General features: G+C 50.1%; 1 protein-coding gene across 1 annotated transcript in view; it reads right to left on the bottom strand.

The window, feature by feature from the left end:
* Positions 1 to 6,277: 6,277 nt before the first annotated feature.
* The window catches only part of RNF115 (ring finger protein 115), a 22,893-nt gene continuing 7,677 nt past the window's right edge, over positions 6,278 to 21,493 (bottom strand). Inside the window, exons 2-9 of the mRNA XM_083167358.1 lie at positions 19,502 to 19,560; positions 16,007 to 16,064; positions 15,368 to 15,576; positions 15,152 to 15,223; positions 14,476 to 14,548; positions 8,629 to 8,722; positions 8,276 to 8,391; positions 6,278 to 7,125 (exon numbers count right to left, since the gene is read on the bottom strand). Coding sequence (XP_083023484.1) covers positions 6,994 to 7,125; positions 8,276 to 8,391; positions 8,629 to 8,722; positions 14,476 to 14,548; positions 15,152 to 15,223; positions 15,368 to 15,576; positions 16,007 to 16,064; positions 19,502 to 19,560 — 813 coding nt within the window. The 3' untranslated portion in view covers positions 6,278 to 6,993. The remainder of the gene's footprint in view (positions 7,126 to 8,275; positions 8,392 to 8,628; positions 8,723 to 14,475; positions 14,549 to 15,151; positions 15,224 to 15,367; positions 15,577 to 16,006; positions 16,065 to 19,501; positions 19,561 to 21,493) is intronic.

Below are 21,493 nucleotides of genomic sequence, written 5' to 3'. Positions count from 1 at the left end.
AGCTATAGGAATCTATTAAAATAATGCTTGAGTTGCTTGCTTATGAGAAAATGAACAAAAAGAAAACCTTATTTTCTTTTCTTAAATCACCGCTTCATTCGCAGTATATTACTATACTGTTTAAATAAAGCTAGTGGTTTAAATACTGTTCACTTCTTCCTATGTGTGCTGCGTGTGCAGTACCAATGAACAGCCACGTGTGTACGTGCGCTTGTTCACAGGCCGCCGATGAATCGGCCACCCACGTGTTCTATAGTGTATTTGCAAGGTTGCGCTCGGGTTTCGCTATACGCAGTAATTGCGCCTAAATGTGGAATAAATCCCTTAACTCTGTCCGAGAGTTACGTATCAAGATGCGAAATAAATCCCGCACTTAATCCGTAAACCACGTACAAAGATGCGAAACTTTCCCGATGTGGGCACGTGCGCGCGCACCTTGCGTAATACACAATAGACGCTTTACGTTACTGCAAAAGGCCCAGGACTTGTCGCCACGTGGCGGAGTCCCTGTTTTTGCGGTAGCTAACAATAAACAATTATAGTTTTGCACAGAGGGGATCCTCTATGTACTATAATAAACACAGATTCCACGTGTGCGAACCTTATCGCACGTGGTACATATACTATAATAAACAAGCAGCCCAAGACACTATACCCCGTTAAACTACTTGTGGCAGGCAGAAGTACAGTTTACTAAACACTTAGGTATGATATGCTTTAAAACATGTGGCTTTCACTTATTGTACTCCGGGTTCAGCGCTAGCACTTCCCGAACCCCGCACCGCCGCGGACTCGGCCTATCCAGCAATGGAAACAAATAAATACTTCCACCCTTTTGCTGGTATAGGTCGAGTCGCACGCCTGGTACTGAGTTCTGGACTGTGAAACGACCGGGCGAGCACCCCAATTGTTAATGTTGATATGATATGACCAAGGAGACAATAAGTGGAAAGCGCAGGTTACGTAATGTGTCCGTAACCTGCTTACCCGTTATACCTAACTGCGTGCGAACAAAACGTAGCGCAGCGCAGCGTACAGTCTATTGTATGTTATACACCAAGAACCGATACCTTAATAAGAGATCCTTTCGCAGGACTTTGTCTCCAATTGTGCGAATATACCTTAAAGGACAGAGTCCGCAATGTAAGGACAGAGTCCTTAATGTACCTTATCGCTATTATGCGAATAACTAGACACGACCACTGAATAGAAGTAAGGAGGTTAGAACTCCGTAAAAAGATTGTATTAAAGTCCCTAATGGACAAAAGGGGGTTACAGAAATAAGAATAAACAGGTATAACAAGTGATACAATACAATAACAATGAATACTAAACAAACTCTGCTAAGGGGAAAGAATACAAATACAAAACACAATCAGCCAACAATACTTTAAGAATAAATACCGTGAAAATGCAACCGTTTACCGTGGTCATCTAGTATGTGAAAAGCAGTCCGGTCAGAGCTCACTATCGTTCAGGAATGAGCGATAGTCCGGTAGGAAGGTCCAGGGAAAGTAGTTGTGCCGAAGAGACCCTGGCTGCTCTGGGTCGCATATCTTATAGGGTCAGAAGGGGGAGGTCAAAAGGCCATTCTCATTGGCCAGAGATCATATGTCCGGTCCACTGTGATTGGAGGTTAGACGCTGTACCTGGTCTGACCAGGTGCAGGGGAGGGAACTTTAAGAGTCCTTTGTTTGGTGGTTTCGGCGTCAGCAAGGATAAGAACCGGTTTGAGCTAGTTTCCTTTGTTAACTACTTACAACAGAAACTGTCTCTGGAATATGGATTATGTCCATAACTATCGGACAGTGTACATTGCGAAATATTCGCAATGACCGGAATACTTTGCATGATGAGCTGAGCGGAACGATACTAAACACGATACAGACAGATGTGTGCAGGGCTAACTAAGCTATGTGTGGCGTTCTAAACCTTTTAACTATATTTCCTTTCGTGTAAGTGTGTTATTATGAATTTATGTGTGATAGTATGTCTACTCTTCTGGTCCACATTGTCACACATACTCGGGTATGGAAACTTTATTTGCGCAACTCTGCGAACCAAAATGGCGGCCATACTATCACAAAATGGCGTGTGTGTACCTAGACTTCCACACTTCCTAATTAAATTATCAACATAGATTTTGCTACTTCCCGCAGCACAATGACAGAGGCTAAACCCCGATTATAGCGAACAAGACTCACCAGGAGACTGCGTTGAGAAATAAGATGTGATACTTGTATGTGTGTGCGACTCAGTCTCTGATCTGTACACACAGTGCTGCAATGTTCTAGAAACACATTGCGATGCGACCAAGATGCATTTTCAGCTAGCGAAGTGGCGTGGTACAGTACCTAGGACTCTTATGCTGCGTGCGGTATAGAGACTGGAAGGAAAATGTCACATCAGACAGCAGTGACATCACTAAAAATTCCTTTAACGCATTTCACCACCCAGACATACAACTAACCCACTGGCACTTACCTGGAAACCGCAGATCTCCTACGTTCCATAATATTGTTTACGTGAAAATTACAGCCAGGTCCAATGTTACCTAGAGGAGAACAACGTGGAAGCGGCAACAGACATAGACAGGGCTGCATTGACTATAGTGCAGGTCTGCACTATATCGTCCAAATTGCACGCAAGTCGGGGGCGGGGGGGGGGGGGGGGGGGTTGCCGTACGATTTGATCCCGATGTGATCTGATTGCATCAGGATCAATAGCAAGCCTAACCGACCGTGTGTACACACCTTATGAGTCTGCTCTGCCTGAAGCAAACCAACAGTCCTAGGAGGAAGGTTCCCAATAAGCACACTGGTGATGACATTTTGTTTTTGTGGAAACCCCCATCCAGGTACGCAGAGCTCCTACACCAATCTTAAACCCCAGAATGACAACAGGGGGGCAAGCACAGAAGTCACACAGGATTAGACAACTTCCAGACAGCACCGCTGCCTGGTCTAGCACTAGATCAGGGGTGAACTACAAATCGCAGCATGCCCTGTATTAATATGCATACAGTATAGCAAAACTCTGGCAGTTCATGCTGAGATGTGCAGTGCCACAGCACCAGGCGGGCTGCTTATTGCCCACACCTACCCTAGGACCCACAGAAGCCATCCAGGGAGTACATAAAGCGTTACACAGCACTAACCAGAGATCTGCAATGGACAGGAAACAGACGAATCACATTGGTGCAATACGGTTATAAGCCTATGGACCGAAATACAGTTAAGGGGTTCAGGAAATTGGACACGTAACCAAAGGCCCCCTTTAATGCTCCTCTAGGAGATGGACTTCTTCAAATTAAGAGCATGCAATTTACTCATAAAAAAGTACTCTCCATAGTGTGTTACTATACAATACTACTTGTACTGCCACACTGCATGAACGTGACTACACACAACACACATACTGTATGGGTATGTGTGACACAGCTGCTGCAGCACCACACTGGCGCACTGAACCTTACCTGATCCTGGAGGACGAGTGGACAAGTCTTCCCAGCTTTGGTCATATATGATCATACAAGCCAAGGATCCGCAGACAGCACAGAGATTATGTAACCACCTATTGGGGACCCTAACTGGTACATGTGAGCGATGTTCTGCTTCGGGAGGGGATCACATCTCCCCAAAGTCTTGGCCTCTTTGTACTTACACATCCTGGTTATGTTAAACATGGACACCCAGCTGTACAAAGCCCCAAGGATGATGGAACTTCTGGACCTCAGTCAGATATTTCCAGAAGAAGAATACATTTTTCAGCTACTAGCGTCAGACCATGACTGTCCAGATTACTCCGGGGACATCGCTGGGAAAGGTGGTCCTGCCATGGGTGGGTTTGGCTGATCTGAAAGGTCCCTTTTGTGTGGCCGAGGTTCAGTATTAGGATAGCGTCACTAATGTTTAACATTGCTGAGCCGCGAGGAATCAGTGCCCCCTTTTTTGGGGCTAAACCAATATATAAATGAAACGCAGCAGATCCATTGGTTAGGCACTAATATGAGTGCCGCATCTAAACCACACAGGATAATCCAAGTAATGGCGGCAAGGCTGGAGATCAGAAGATCACAGGCAGGGATTTTATAGACATAAGCAGGATTATATAGGACAACGGTTCCGCACAGACGTCTACGACAGTGGTTCTCTGCCCTCATGGCACCCCAACAGCCCTCCTGTGATGTAACTAGTACCTCAGTTATAGCAATCTGCATGTCATGTGAGCCTATGCTGCGAAAGAACTGAAGAATGAGACCACAGGGACTACAGTACAGACTGACCGCCATATGCAGCCACACATTTATATCACAGCAATGAGAAAAGATGACAAGTCATCAGAACAGGAGCTCAGAAAACCTCTAGTTAGCAGTAATGGTAGCCAATGAGATTTTAGCTCATGGCGCCGACCTGGGGACCATAATGAACATGTGTAATCTATGTGCTAGCGGGGAGGGATCCCGAATGATCCCCTCTCTCCGGAAAACAAAACAGTAGCTCAAAGACTTTGTTTGATAAATACGTCCCCAAATCCTTTCACCTGTACAAAAAGGTGTCCTATATTCTCCAATATGCACATTTCTATAACACACGTGTGATATAAAGGGGTAAATATTCCCACTGCATGGCAAACGCACATTGGACAACATTAGAATGCAATGCTTATATTAAATGTAACACATACAAAAAGGATTCTGGCCACTCTGGGGTTAATAAAACATAACAGTGTGCGTTACACATGGAAGGCAAATCATGCTTTCTGTAACCCCCTCATTGCGGCTACATTTGCATTTCTGATGAACGTGTGGAAGAGCCCCTAGCATCTCTCTATAAAGGCGTAATGGCTGTCCTAGGGGCCAGTTACCATAAACAGTCACACATGTGGCATTAACAAGCGCCTATCAGTGATAAATGTAAGTAGGGTGCACTGTAGTGCTACATGAGAGCTGCACAGTGCAGAAACATCCGCCACAAGTTGGCAATGTATCATCAGCTGTAATGAAGAGGGAAATAGGTCTCTCCCTCTCTGCACACCCCACACTTCCTGTCTGTCTCTCTGCACACCCCACACTTCCTGTCTGTCTCTCTGCACACCCCACACTTCCTGTCTGTCTCTCTGCACACCCCACACTTCCTGTCTGTCTCTCTGCACACCCCACACTTCCTGTCTGTCTCTCTGCACACCCCACACTTCCTGTCTGTCTCTCTGCACACCCCACACTTCCATACCTCCCAACTTTTCTTTCGCCGCGCGAGCGCCCGAAAAGGGGGCGTGGCGTATGCAAATGAGGGCGCGGCTTATGCTAATTAGCCGCAACCTCATTTTCATACGAGAATAGACGCTGTGCGCATGCGCACAGCGTCTATTCTACTACATTGGGGGGTCTCCCAACTGCCACCCCCCCGCAGCGGGACAATGCCTGCCGCGGGTGGGACGTCGGGACAGGACCCGAAAATCGGGACTGTCCCGACGGAATCGGGACAGTTGGGAGGTATGCACTTCCTGTCTGTCTCTCTGCACACCCCACACTTCCTGTCTTTCGGTCTGTAGTATTCTAATGGCCTAGAAAAGGAGGTGGCAGCCCAGCCGCTGGGATACTGAAAACACCAGCAAGCTGTGCCAAATTTGATCAGGCAGGGCATGCTGGGTTATGTAGTTTCGCAGCAGGTGGAGTGGCACACATTGCCTACTGCTGGCCAGAAACAGCAGCTTGCACTAGTAAAACAGATCTATATATATGTGGTGACTGAAGCGATGCCCCACGGATGCATCCTCCCTCATAACTGACGTATCCGGATCAGCGTGCAGCAATGACAGACCGTTTCACACGTTTATTATGCTTTAATAATAACCTGGTTATACATTAGGGGAAGATGTGCCGCACATTGCCAGGAACTCACCATTGTTGAGCAGTTTCCAGTTTTACCAAAAAAAATCATAAAAATATAAATTTACACGTCATATTTGTTGAAAAATAAATATCCTTTAAAACAGCACGGTGGCCGCCCCCTCCCGTTCCCGGTGGTCACCAGCTTCCTGTACGGGTGTAGGGAGAGCTGCAACCATGGACCACCTGTACGTGCTGTATGGAGCCTTCCCACACACTTGTATGGTCACAGCCTTATTTTCACACGTGCGGCTGGGGACAGACTTCCATGGACCCATTCACCGTGACCGGTAAGCGCACATGCCATGATGCAAGCGCTATTCCGGCCCCCGGAGAGCAGGAACTGCTGCCCGATGGACAGAAGAATCAAGTCTGACACACACCGTGTTTCTGGGTATATGATCATATTTATCGGAATTTACAATTATTTAATGTTATAGATTTCTGCCAACCTGCTCCCAGAGAACCACTTCAATATCCCCAACAACCGGCCAAAGGAAAATTGAAATGGGGTAAAAATTGGGAAAGAGGGGCTAAATTATGCGACCGAAAAAAAAAAAAAAAAAAACAGAAAACCAAGGCCTCAAAATTCATGTCCGCGGAGGCAAGCGGTAACGGGGGTCATGAAGGGGGAACAGTTGAGAGTTCACTGTCCAGTCACTAAGTCCTATTTGGAGCGATATGAGGATGACATTTTACCCTCTTCTAGCGCACATAATGAGCAGATCATGTGTGTTTAACCAACCAATAGCAACAGAGGTGCTCTCATTTTTGGTCTCTGATTGGTTGGCTGAGAAGGTTCCAGGCTCCTCAGGGACCTTGGGCCTCATCTGGGGTTACACCGGGGCCCAGTTATTATCAGAGGCAGAATCACAGAATTCCACTATTCAGGGGCTAAAAGGACAAGTAGTCGCTGCTTACGGGGGGAAAAAAATGAAGTTTTTTCTTTCTTTTTTTTTCTGGATGTTAAGAACGCCTAGCAACGGTCAGTGTGTTGGGTCCCTTCATTCCGTGGATGCTGAGTAGGTGATTTGTGGTGACCGCCAGGGGTCTGCCTGTCCTCATACACTGTACAAGCTGCAGGAATGGCTGGCCTGGGGCCTTCAGAAGGTCCATCGGTCATGCACTTGGCTGTCACTGCTGTAGCTGTTGCTGGCGGAGGCATCAGAGCTGGGCGTCTGTCGCGTGGAGTCCTCGCCATTCAAACTCTTTCGGCAGACTGGGCAGGTATCATGCTGTGGACAGACAGCGAGGAAGAGACAGGTAAATACAAGATGCAGGAACAGAGGTCCCACCACCAAGAGGACACTGCAGCCTCAAACACTACACAATCAACTGGGACACAGAACCATATAATGGGAACCAGGGTCTCCAATACAATGCAAGACCAATAACCAGGCTCTGTGGCCTCCACGCTAATACACAACCATATAAAAGCCACTGGGACTTCCGACCCAAACACACAACCACCAGTGCTTCCAACATAACACACTACCACTATCTAGTCATCGGGGCTTCCAACACACAGCCACAGGGCTTCCAACACAACACACAACCACTAAGCAGCCCCCAGGGCCTCTGACCCAACACACAACCACTAGCCAGTTACCCGGGCCTCCTACCCAATACATAACCAGTCACCGGGGCTTCTAACCCAACGCATGACCATTTACCTGGTGCTGGCTCCTCAATCCTACGCAGAACCAGCCATAGGGTGATTTTGACCCTGCTCAGAACACTCTACAGCAGGCATTCCCAACCACGGTCCTCAAGGCACACCAACAGTGCAGGTCTTCAGATATCCAGGCTTGAGCACAGACGGTTTAATCAGAATCCCTCAGGTACTAATTAAGTCACCTGTGCTAAAGCCTGGATATAACTAGAACCTGCACTCTTGGTGTGCCTTAAGGACCGTGGGTGGGAATGCCGGATCTACAGGATGACGGAGACCATGGACAATTACAAGTAGGGTGGCCAATCCCGGGATCTGGCCCCAAGATGCGCATGCACAGTCTAATGCTAGGCAGCGTCTGAGCACCGTCTCGGACACTGCCCGGCTGTTCCCGACCCGGCGTGCGGCTTGCGCAGCGTGATTAGGTCATAGGTCACGCTGCGCAGGCCGCAGCGCCGCACCTCCAGCGCCGGAACCCTCTCACCGCAGTATGCAGGGTCCCAAGTGTCATACCCGCTGCCGCCCCCTCCCCTAATGTAAGTAAATGTGGGGCTCAGGGGCAGTTTTCTTTTAGGGATGCCAATCCCGGGATTGAGCATCCCTAATTACAAGGGACTGGGGCTTGGAACACAATCGGCATTGGGTACGGTCGCTGTCAGGGTAAACGTGCTGGGAATGTTTAACCGTTCCATGAAAGCAGAATAAGCTCTTACCATTTCCAGCCAAGGCACAATACAGTCTCCATGGAAGAAGTGATTGCAGGGCAGCTGTCTGACCTGCTCTGATACAGCGTAGTCCTCCTTACACACCGGACACTCCAGACCCAGATCTGAAACAGAAGAGGCCCATCAACCGGCAGTTTAGGACGAGGCCTGGGGTCAGCAGTCCAAAAGGTCAGGGCACGGAGGGTAACCCCCGAGGAGAGGGGAAATCAGGCAGAAAATAGAACACCAATTACATAGTGGAGCGGAAAAGAGGGGGGGGGGGGTCACACTCATCCATAAATGGCTAGGATGTAAGAGACAGGCCCTGCCATAGAATGCGGAGACGGACCAGCCAGACTCACCCACTTGCTCCTGAGTTACTGTGACAGTCGGGAGGGACGAGATCTTATCCTTGTCTGCCGGAGGGGGCCCCGTGTTTTCCAGTTGGCCCAAGAGCTGTGAAAGACAGGATCATAAATAACGGAGCATGCCGATACCCCGAGACACAACAGAATCATGTCCCACTCGCCTCTGGGGGCTCTAGCACACTGTGGTCTGTATTTCAGCACTGAGATATAGACCAGCCAGGAGAGAGGAATGGTGAACGCTTGGACGCCATCTCTCTCATTGATGAGAGAAATCATTTTCTTGGCAGAATGCCCCAGCACAGTGGGCCAAATCCAGACCTGATCGCAGGGCAAACTTGTTCACAAAATGGACAAAACCATGCTGCACTGCAGGTGGGGCAGATGTAACAGGTGCAGAGAGAGTTAGATTTGGGTGATTTATTTTGTGTCTGTGCAGAGTAAATACTGACTGCTTAACCCCTTCCCGACATTTGACGTACATGTACGTCATGACTTCTAACTGTCACTGCGTCTAGAGACGCAGTGACAGTTAGGTGATGTCTGCTGTCCCTGACAGCAGACATCCCCCCTCGCCGCCCAGGGGGGGCAGGGGTGCCCCCCCGGTCGGCGATCGCTGTGATTGGCTGTTCAAATCTGAACAGCCATTCACAGCGTTTCCTGTGTTACCGGCGGCTAAGCCGCTCGGTAACACAGGGATCGGTGGTGATCGGTGCTGTCAAGTACAGCACCGATCACCACCGATGTGCAGCCCCCCCTCGAACCCGCCGGGCACTCACCCGGCAGCAGCAGCAGCTCCCCCGGAGCGTCTGGAGCGCACGCAGCGCTGCCCTCCTCCCCCCTCCCCCCCGCAGCGCTGCCCTCCTCCCCCCTCCCCCCGCAGCAGCAGCATCAAGCTGCAGAAAAAGTTAAAAATGAAATATATGCACTGAAAAAAAATATATTATACACATATATACACACACACACATATGTGTGTGTGTGTGTGTGTGTGTGTGTGTGTGTGTGTGTGTGTGTGTATATACCGCACCGATTACCACCGATCGCCAGCCCTCCCACCCGGCAGCCCCCCTCCCTCCCACCCACCCGGCTGCCGCAGCACCAGCACCCCTCCCACCCCCCCGCCAGCCGCAGCGCCAGCCCCCCTCCCAAAGCTGGTGACTAAAATGGGGTCACTTGTGGGGGGGTTCCACTGTATTGGTGCTTCGGGGGTCTTGCTAATGCGACATAGCACCCACCATTCATTCCACCACCAAAAATCACTCCTTCCCTTCTGAGTCCTGCCATGCACCCAACTGGTATTTTTTGGTCACACGTGAGGCATTGCCATACTCGGGAGAAATTGGGGCACAGATTTTGGGGTGCTTTGTCTCCTTCATTCCTTGTGAAAATAAAAAATTTTGAGCCAGAACTGCATTTTTCTGTAAAAAATTACATTTTTTTACACAAAAATGCAGATCTGGCTCAACATTTTTCATTTTCACAAGGAATGAAGGAGACAAAGCACCCCAAAATCTGTGCCCCAATTTCTCCCGAGTACGGCAATGCCTCATGTGTGACCAAAAAATACCAGTTGGGTGCATGGCAGGACTCAGAAGGGAAGGAGTGATTTTTGGATTTTGCAGCACAGATTCTGGTTGAATGACCCCCGAAACACCCATACAGTGGAACCCCCCCACAAGTGACCCCATTTTGCAAACTACACCCTTCAGGGAATTCATCAAGGGGTATAGTGTACATTTCAAACCCCCCGGGGTTTCACCAATTTTGATACAACTGAGCTGTGAAAATGAAACATTATTTTTTTTCATTTTCACTGCCCAGTTGTACCACAATTGGTGAAACCCCTGGGGGTTTGAAATGTACACTATACCCCTAGATGAATTCCCTGAAGGGTGTAGTTTGCAAAATGGGGTCACTTGTGGGGGGGTACCTAACTTTTAGCATCTTATGGTGCCTAGAAACCTACATTGTGCCTAAAAAATAATCTCATAAAAAGGAGGCTCCAAAATCAAGTAGGTGCTCCTTCTATTATGAAGCCTGTGGTTTGGTCACCGTGCACACTAGGGCCACATATAGGATATTTATGAAAACCAAAGAATTGGGGGAATCAATTTTTAGTCACATTTCTCTAGTAAAATCTACTGTGTTCCTTAGAAAAATGTATTAAAATTGCAAATCTGCAAAAAAAATGAAATTTTGAAATTTCACCTACACTTTCTTTTAATTCCTGTGAAACACCTAAAGGGTTAACAAACTTCCAAAATGCTGTTTTGAATACTGTGAGGGGTGCAGTTTTTGAAATGGCATCATTTATGGGGGTGTCTCACATACAAGTCACTCAAAGTCACATCATAACTGACCTGGTCCCTAAAAAAATCAGAGTTTGAAATTTTCTTGAAAATTTTAGAATTTGCTATTCATATTTGAAGCCTCCTAGTGTCCAAAAAAATGAAAAGGAGGTTGAAATAATGATTGCAACATAAAGTAGACATATGGTCTTTGTTAGTTATTAACTATTTTGAGTGGTATGTTTATTTGTCTCACAAGCAGAAAATGTGACATTTTGCAAAATTTTCCATTTTTTCACGACATTTTGGTATTTTTCACAAAAAAACACAGACTGTATCGACCCAAATTTACCACTAACTTGAAGTACAATGTGTCACGAGAAAACAATCTCAAAATCACTGGGATAAGTAAAAGCATAAAAAAGTTATCCCCACTTAAGTGAAACATGTCAGATTTGAAAAAAATGGCTCTGTCAGGAACGCAAAAACTGGCTCTGTCAGGAAGGGGTTAATTCTTAAGGCCCCCATACACTATGCGATTTTGGGACGATTTCATCCCATTTCGGCACTTTGGGCCAATAACCAGGTGAAATCGGCCCAAAATCGCCGGTGTGTGACATCTGATCCGATGAGCGGTCCCGTGCGCATCGGACCGGATCAGGGAGGTCGGACGGTCAGCTTGTACGATCACGTCCCTGTATGCATATGCCTGCCCACCTGACAGGCACATGCATGCAGACTGACTGGGGGAGCAGTGGGACAGGCAGCGGGTCCCTGAGCGCTTGGCTGGCGGCGCTGACCTGGCCGGCGGTGTGATGATCACAGTCTCTCATTCAGCAGCGCTGCGGGACGTGCAGTGGCGGGTATTAGATTTTTAAAACCTGTCAAATGACTGGCCGTTCCCCACTGCTCCCCCTGATGAGAGCACCGCCGCCCCTTGCACCTCACCGCCCGCCCCCTACTCCCCCCGACATGTGATAAATCGCAAGCGCTTTATCACATGTAAGAATTGGCTCATCAAGTGCCAAATTGTATGTGAGCCTCCCGGGGAGCTGCCGGGCGGTTTACAGGAGAATTGGGTCCCCCCCCACCCGATCTGACTCACTCTGTGCATGTTACATCTGCCCCACCTGCAGTGCAGCCAATTGTTGCACTATTTGTATCCTAACTCGGTACCGAACACCTTGGTATAGGACATCTGTATGGATGATGTTGAAAGTCCCCTATACCAAGTATCCTTTACCCCAGTGCTTAGACACTGTTCCTATATAGATCATACATGTATATTCACCTTTACCGTAGAGACTGAGGAACCCAGACAGCGGTCATACACAGATCACACGTGTACACGCACATTTACCCGAGACACCAAGGAACCCAGGCAGCAGTAACACACAATTCACACGTGTACACGTACCTTTACCCAAGACAACAAGGAACCCAGGCAGCGGTCATACACATATCACACGTGGACACGTACCTTTACCCAAGACAACAAGGAACCCGGGCAGCGGTCATACACAGATCACACGTGTACACGTACCTTTACCCAAGACAACAAGGAACCCAGGCAGCGGTCATACACATATCACACGTGGACACGTACCTTTACCCAAGACAACAAGGAACCCAGGCAGCGGTCATACACAGATCACACGTGTACACGCACCTTTCCCTGAGACACTAGGGAACCCAGACAGCGGTCACACAGATCACACGTGTACACACATCTTTTCCCAAGACACTAGGGAACCCAGACAGCAGTCACGTGTACACGCACCTTTACCTGAAACACCAAGGATCCCAGACAGCGGTCAAACACAGAGCACATGTGTACACGCACCTTTCTCCGAGACACTAGGGAACCCAGACAGCGGTCACGTGTACACGCACCTTTCCCTGAGACACTAGGGAACCCAGACAGCGGTCACACAGATCACACGTGTACACACATCTTTTCCCAAGACACTAGGGAACCCAGACAGCAGTCACGTGTACACGCACCTTTACCTGAAACACCAAGGATCCCAGACAGCGGTCAAACACAGAGCACATGTGTACACGCACCTTTCTCCGAGACACTAGGGAACCCAGACAGCGGTCACGTGTACACGCACCTTTCCCAGAGACACTAGGGAACCCAGACAGTGGTCACACGTGTACATGCCAAAAGTAGAAAGATATAGAGAGGATGGTGGCGCCAAGAGTTGCAGCCGTGTGTATATTTGTGGGGCACTAGCTCCCCTTGGGTACACGTTCAAAAAACAAAAATAAATATACACTTCGGCGCTACTCAGCAGAATTATTAGCAGTATGCCTTGACTTGCTGGATTCTATTCCTCCTGGTTTTCCTAGTTTATGTAACGTCTTAAGGGCACCTACTGACCTTAGGAAAGGTCCCTATGTGCCCGTAGAGGTTTCTTTTATCCTTGCCAGAAAACCACTGGTACTCTCAGCGAACAGCAGAAGGTAAATGGATTACTGACCTTATACACAGGCCCTATGTTCATGTAAAGGTATCTTTGTCCTATTGTTCTCTCAACAAAAAATCGCATCAACTTCACTCAGCATGTAATCTTTAGGAAACACACTCACCTCAGATTGAGGCCCTATGTTCATGGAAAGGTATCTTTAATATGTCCACGTCCAATAATCCCTTTGCAATGAGGCTCAGATATCGCCGTAGCAAACAGAAGATAGTTTATTCCAGGACGTATACAAGTAAAAACATACAAAGAAATCCAATAAAAATACACACAGTCTTAGGTGAGCCCAAAAGCAACTCACTCCCTGTATCCGGATACTGAGAGGAGGTCTACCAGATGAAAAAATTGGTAAAGGGTCTCACCTATGCTGTGGGTCCAGTCCTCTCACCAACGCGTTTCGGGCTCTAGGGTAAGCCCTTTTTCAAGGTGTCTTGAAAAAGGGCTTACCCTAGAGCCCGAAACGCGTCTGAGCCTCATTGCAAAGGGATTATTGGACGTGGACATATTAAAGATACCTTTCCATGAACATAGGGCCTCAATCTGAGGTGAGTGTGTTTCCTAAAGATTACATGCTGAGTGAAGTTGATGCGATTTTTTGTTGAGAGAACAATAGGACAAAGATACCTTTACATGAACATAGGGCCTGTGTATAAGGTCAGTAATCCATTTACCTTCTGCTGTTCGCTGAGAGTACCAGTGGTTTTCTGGCAAGGATAAAAGAAACCTCTACGGGCACATAGGGACCTTTCCTAAGGTCAGTAGGTGCCCTTAAGACGTTACATAAACTAGGAAAACTAGGAGGAATAGAATCCAGCAAGTCAAGGCATACTGCTAATAATTCTGCTGAGTAGCGCCGAAGTGTATATTTATTTTTGTTTTTACACGTGTACATGCACCTTTCTCCGAGACACTAGGGAACCCAGACAGCGGTCACACAGATCACACATCATTTCCCAAGACACTAGGGAACCCAGACAGCAGTCACGTGTACACGCACCTTTGCCTGAAACACCAAGGATCCCATGAATCATTGACACACAGAACACAGGGGAAGAAAGCGCTATTACCTGGGTGACTATGGAGTCCAAGCCGCTCTGTCCCCAGGCGTAGTCTCCAGGATTGGAGTGCAGCATCCCACTCCTTCAAGCAAAACCAAATGTTATTGTAGCCTGACACAGACGGGTCATCGCTGTCCACAGCAGACGGACGGGCAGTGCAACATGCATGGCGGGCTGCCTCACAGCGCCACACGCTGCCATTCCTCTAACATACAAGGTGAAGAATTAATGGTGCCCACAGAAAGCTCGTTGTCATCGCCCCACCCACAGATGTTATTCCTAATATTACGTAGGATGGGGAAAGGGGACGTGACCAGACACTTGGGATATATACACACGTATCATGGCGTGATCAGGAAGCTGCTGTATGTAATGTCTGGTCACAGGACAGGCAGCAGGTGGGAGCAGAACCAACGTAACTGAATCTGCTCCGTGTAACCAGCACCTGCGTCCTCTCGCCCCACACACCAGCTGTGAGCTGCTCGGGGGAGGGGGGTATTAATGACACAAGATTGGCGGATAATGGTAGTCACAGCAGACAACAGGAACATTAATGCCATAGTAATGTTACTCTGGCTGCACACGCCGCAGTCTTTGGGACCCATATTTATTCTAAGGCTACTCAGCCCCCTCTGTATATTCCACATGCACGCCACACAAAGCGCAGCGCGGGCACAACACTTACCAGGAGAACGGGTGAGGTGACCCCGGTAAGGGGGGGTTGGCGAGGACCCCAGCGAAGATCTGCTGGATGATCCTGTGGAAAATAAGCAACTGGTATCAATGCAAATGGCAGGGTAGGAAATATCAGCACGGAGGTGAGCAGAGACTCCACACAGAACGGTAACGTCTGATAGACCAACGTGGGGCATTTCCCCCCAAGAACCGGTACAGAACTTACCCTTCGATGGCGGGTGACCGGTCGGGACGAGAGCTGACACGGGACCGATACCTGGTCATCGGCTGCCTGGGAGGCCGGCGGGTCACCCGGATGTCTGGTTGGGGTTGGTGACGCCTCTCCCCATCTCTGGGGTCTTGGTCCAACGTGGTAGTAGTCAGGAAATTCCGGAAGTCAGGGAAGAACATTGTGTGGTCTAAATGGTCCCAGAGCTGGAGGAGACATGCAGAAGCATCACAGTACTGCACAGGCACAAGTACAGGCAATGCCGCAGGCAATACGTGTCTTTACCTGCGGCTAAGTGGGTGGAGCTGGAAGGCGAGTGGCAGGAAAGGGTTAAATCACGCCGCTATACATGCGCTATATTGTTTACAAATATGATGTCACACAAGGTCACTGGCCGCCGAACCCTGCCCACCTCCTCCCAGCTAATGAAGATCTATGCTCGCAACACACCTCAGGGAATGAATTAGCAAAACCACACAGACCAAGACAGTAGAACCACAGAACATACACAATGCTCTCAGACTTACATCGTATACTTTATTTCCACATGTAACCTACAAAGGTACATCACCCACAGCAAAGGCATTTGCCATCTCGCCCAGCAGCCGTCACTAAACGCAGAGGAGCGCCACTCACCTCGGCAAAATGTGTTGAGCCATTGTCGTCTAAAGTGCTTCCTCCAGTATCTAGGAAACTGAGACAGAAACAAGGCAAAGTGTTCCGTGAGTAACTCCTCCCCGGGCAAAGGTCACCATGCCTGTAAATACCACTGAACTCTCCTATACAGTGCGAAAGGTCACATTGTCAGCCCGTGCCAGTACCGCCTGTGCTGCAGTGTACACCTGACCACCCAAGGGAAGGGGGGAGGAAAGCCAGCACGGGCAACTTATCCGTGCCCCAGCCCATACCCAATTGCTGGTACACACCAGGAAGATTTAGTGGTCGCTGTTCATGCTAGGCTGTTTTAGCATGGCCGATGCGCCCCCAATAGCGCCCCTTACCAGCAGGACACCTCTCTTTAAAGGGCAAAATTGCACTGCCCTCCCCCAAATGCCCTGTCTGTCGAATGTCCTAGCAGGAACTACTGTTCCATCCTTCATTACTATGCACAGTGCTGCATGTACCATCGTCTGGTTGGCCATGCAGCACAGCCGACTGGAAGAGGACACAAGCGGCCCTTAGGAGTGCGCAGTTTAGCGTACTCATCCCACGTGCAGCACAGCCGACTGGAAGAGGACACAAGCGGCCCTTAGGAGTGCGCAGTTTAGCTCACTCATCCCACGTGCAGCACAGCCAACTGGAAGGGGACACAAGCGGCCCTTAGGAGTGTGCAGTTTAGCGTACTCATCCCACGTGCAGCACAGCCGACTGGAAGAGGACACAAGCTTCCCGTGGGAGTGCGCAGTTTAGCTTACTCATCCCACGTGCAGCACAGCCGACTGGAAGAGGACACAAGCGGCCCGAGTGCACAGTTTAGCACACTCATCCCATGTGCAGCACAGCCGACTGGAAGAAGACACAAGCGGCCCGAGTGCGCAGTTTAGCTTACTCATCCCACGTGCAGCACAGCAGACTGGAAGAGGACACAAGCGGCCCTTAGGAGTGTGCAGTTTAGCTTACTCATCCCACGTGCAGCACAGCCGACTGGAAGAGGACACAAGCTTCCCGCGGGAGTGCGCAGTTTAGATCACTCATCCCACGTGCAGCACAGCCGACTGGAAGAGGACACAAGCTTCCTGTGGGAGTGCGCAGTTTAGCTCACTCATCCCAGGTGCAGCACAGCTGACTGGAAGAGGACACAAGCTTCCCGTGGGAGTGCGCAGTTTAGCTTACTCATCCCACGTGCAGCACAGCCGACTGGAAGAGGACACAAGCTTCCCGTGGGAGTGCGCAGTTTAGCTTACTCATCCCACGTGCAGCACAGCCGACTAGAAGAGGACACAAGCTTCCTGTGGGAGTGCGTAGTTTAGCTTACTCATCCCACGTGCAGCACAGCCGACTAGAAGAGGACACAAGCGTCCCTTAGGAGTGCGCAGTTTAGCTTACTCATCCCACGTGCAGCACAGCTGATTGGAAGAGGACACATGCGGCCCTTAGGAGTGCGCAGTTTAGCTTACTCATCCCACGTGCAGCACAGCATACTGGAAGAGGACACAAGCGGCCCTTAGGAGTGCGCAGTTTAGCTTACTCATCCACGTGCAGCACAGTCGACTGGAAGAGGACACAAGCTTTCCGTGGGAGTGCGCAGTTTAGCTTACTCATCCCACGTGCAGCACAGCCGACTAGAAGGGGACACAAGCTTCCCGTGGGAGTGCGCAGTTTAGCTTACTCATCCCACGTGCAGCACAGCCGACTGGAAGAGGACACAAGCTTCCCGTGGGAGTGCGCAGTTTAGCTCACTCATCCCACGTGCAGCACAGCCGACTGGAAGAGGACACAAGCTTTCCGTGGGATTGCGCAGTTTAGCTTACTCATCCCACGTGCAGCACAGTCAACTGGAAGAGGACACAAGCTTTCCGTGGGAGTGCGCAGTTTAGCTCACTCATCCCACGTGCAGCACAGCCGACTGGAAGAGGACACAAGCTTTCCGTGGGAGTGCGCAGTTTAGCTTACTAATCCCACGTGCAGCACAGCCGACTAGAAGGGGACACAAGCTTCCCGTGGGAGTGCGCAGTTTAGCTCACTCATCCCACGTGCAGCACAGCCGACTGGAAGAGGACACAAGCTTCCCTTGGGAGTGCGCAGTTGAGCTCACTCATCCCACGTGCAGCACAGCCGACTGGAAGAGGACACAAGCTTTCCGTGGGAGTGCGCAGTTTAGCTTACTAATCCCACGTGCAGCACAGCCGACTAGAAGGGGACACAAGCTTCCCGTGGGAGTGCGCAGTTTAGCTCACTCATCCCACGTGCAGCACAGCCGACTGGAAGAGGACACAAGCTTCCCGTGGGAGTGCACAGTTTAGCTCACTCATCCCACGTGCAGCACAGCCGACTGGAAGAGGACACAAGCTTTCCGTGGGAGTGCGCAGTTTAGCTTACTCATCCCACGTGCAGCACAGCCGACTGGAAGAGGACACAAGCTTTCCGTGGGAGTGCGCAGTTTAGCTTACTCATCCCACGTGCAGCACAGTCGACTGGAAGAGGACACAAGCTTTCCGTGGGATTGCGCAGTTTAGCTTACTCATCCCACGTGCAGCACAGCCGACTAGAAGGGGACACAAGCTTCCCGTGGGAGTGCGCAGTTTAGCTTACTCATCCCACGTGCAGCAGCCGACTGGAAGAGGACACAAGCTTCCCGTGGGAGTGCGCAGTTTAGCTCACTCATCCCACGTGCAGCACAGCCGACTGGAAGAGGACACAAGCTTCCCGTGGGAGTGCGCAGTTTAGCTTACTAATCCCACGTGCAGCACAGCCGACTGGAAGGGGACACAAGCTTCCCGTGGGAGTGCGCAGTTTAGCTCACTCATCCCACGTGCAGCACAGCCGACTGGAAGAGGACACAAGCTTTCCGTGGGAGTGCGCAGTTTAGCTTACTCATCCCACGTGCAGCACAGCTGACTGGAAGAGGACACAAGCTTTCCGTGGGAGTGCGCAGTTTAGCTTACTCATCCCACGTGCAGCACAGCCAACTAGAAGGGGACACAAGCTTCCCGTGGGAGTGCGCAGTTTAGCTTACTCATCCCACGTGCAGCACAGCTGACTGGAAGAGGACACAAGCTTCCCGTGGGAGTGCGCAGTTTAGCTTACTCATCCCACGTGCAGCAAAGCCGACTGGAAGAGGACACAAGCTTCCCGTGGCAGTCACCACGGCTGGACCCCAATGAGGGCCTATAGAATGCACTGTAGGCAGCTGAGCGAGCCCACGCATGACTTCTGGAGAGACTTATGTTCTACGGAGCGAGGGACAGCAGCTCCTCCAACCTCAGCTCGCCATGACGCCTCTTCCAGACCGCACGTACCCCGATGTATCAGATCCTGGTGCTGTCAAAGGGTTCATCCCTCAGAGACCCCAACGTACAAACCTGCCTGTGGCTGGCAGCAGGTCACGCGCAAGGTGACCGCACATATAAAGCAGCTACGTATGGCATCATCACTACAGCGTAATATTACACATGTATAGCCTGCACCTACCCGGAGTCTTCTGTTACTTCTTCAATAAAGCCGGAGTCACATCTGGAACAGATAAACTCCTGCAATGACAGAGGGGAAGCCTGTAAGACACCAACATTGATGGAGGGGCGCATTCACATCACCCCCCTGAATAATAGCCTGTGGCACGCAGAACAAGCCCATCCACGCCGCACACATTCCCTGTCTGGGTATAGTGGAACATGACGGATAACAGACAATAATATCGCCCCACAGTGCCCTACAGTACTGAGCATTAGTTACAGGTGTATGTACAGGGAACAGCTCCGCATATACAGTACTGAGCATTAGTAGGCGGCACACAATATATAGGATGAGAGGAGCGCTACATGGAGGGGGGGGGGGATACACCTGTAACCATCCGACTATACTGTATGTACAGGGAACAGCTCCGCATATACAGTACTGAGCATTAGTTACAGGTGTATGTACAGGGAACAGCTCCGCATATACAGTACTGAGCATTAGTTACAGGTGTATGTACAGGGAACAGCTCCGCATATACAGTACTGAGCATTAGTTACAGGTGTATGTACAGGGAACAGCTCCGCATATACAGTACTGAGCATTAGTTATAGGATGAGAGGAGCGCTACATGGAGGGGGGGGGGGGGGGGGGGAGATACAGTATAGTCGGATGGTTACAGGTGTATACCCCCCCCCTCCATGTAGTGCTCCTCTTATCCTATATATTGTGTGCCGCCTAATGATGCTCAGTACTGTATATGCGGAGCTGTTCCCTGTACATACACCTGTAACTAATGCTCAGTACTGTATATGCGGAGCTGTTCCCTGTACATACACCTGTAACTAATGCTCAGTACTGTATATGCGGAGCTGTTCCCTGTACATACACCTGTAACTAATGCTCAGTACTGTATATGCGGAGCTGTTCCCTGTACATACACCTGTAACTAATGCTCAGTACTGTATATGCGGAGCTGTTCCCTGTACATACACCTGTAACCATCCGACTAGGGAACAGCTCCGCATATACAGTATAGGCAGGAACTGTATTCTAAGGCGGTACAACGGATCTACATCGGCTCCTGCAGTGCCCCTCCCCAGCTGGCATCACGGTGTGGTATGTAGGGGCATGCACGGCACTCCGTGGGTGCAGTCCCAGAGGCAGGTGTTCCTTTTTGGGGCAAGCAGGGTAATGTGGGTGATAGATGGCTAAGTCATGGCACACTAGATACGACACACAGCGCTGGCACTTGGATTACAGGCTATCTGCAGACCTTTGTACTATACAATATCACAGCCGCAGACCAGATACCATTACCCTGGGGTGACGATAGCAGGAGCTCTGGGTCCCATCCACATGAGTGCACACTGTCTAACCTCAGCCACCTGCTGCTCATTGTGTGCTGGACTTCCAGCAAGGTGCGCTGAGTAACCCAGGGGGAGATGCACTGCAGTTGCTGGGTAACCAGCCACACACTTTATACATCGCAGCTGCCTGACAAGACACGATGCCCCATCTGTCATCTTCTCAAATGTAGCGGAGAGTCCAGGATGGATTAGTCTGGGTGTAGCCGAGCAAGACGCGTTCACGCCGGTCTGTTGTCTCACCCCTACCAATATCCTAACAGAGAGCGGGCAGGTAACAGGCCTCTGCCACAGAGTAACCCCGGGCACCCTCTAATAACAGGCCTCCGCCACACAGTAACCCCGAGCACCCTCCAATAACAGGCCTCCGCCACACAGTAACCCCGAGCACCCTCCAATAACAGGCCTCCGCCACACAGTAACCCCGAGCACCCTCCAATAACATGCCTCCGCCACACAGTAACCCCGGGCACGCTCTAACAGGCCTCCGCCACACAGTAACCCCGAGCACCCTCCAATAACAGGCCTCCGCCACACAGTAACCCCGGGCACGCTCTAATAACAGGCCTCCGCCACACAGTTACCCCGGACACGCTCTAACAACAGGCCCCCGCCACACAGTTACCCCGGACACGCTCTAACA

Source organism: Crinia signifera, chromosome 12 (assembly GCF_055691185.1).
Source record: "Crinia signifera chromosome 12, ASM5569118v1, whole genome shotgun sequence".
NCBI lineage: Eukaryota > Metazoa > Chordata > Amphibia > Anura > Myobatrachidae > Crinia > Crinia signifera.
This window is presented reverse-complemented; position numbering and strand designations above follow the sequence as displayed.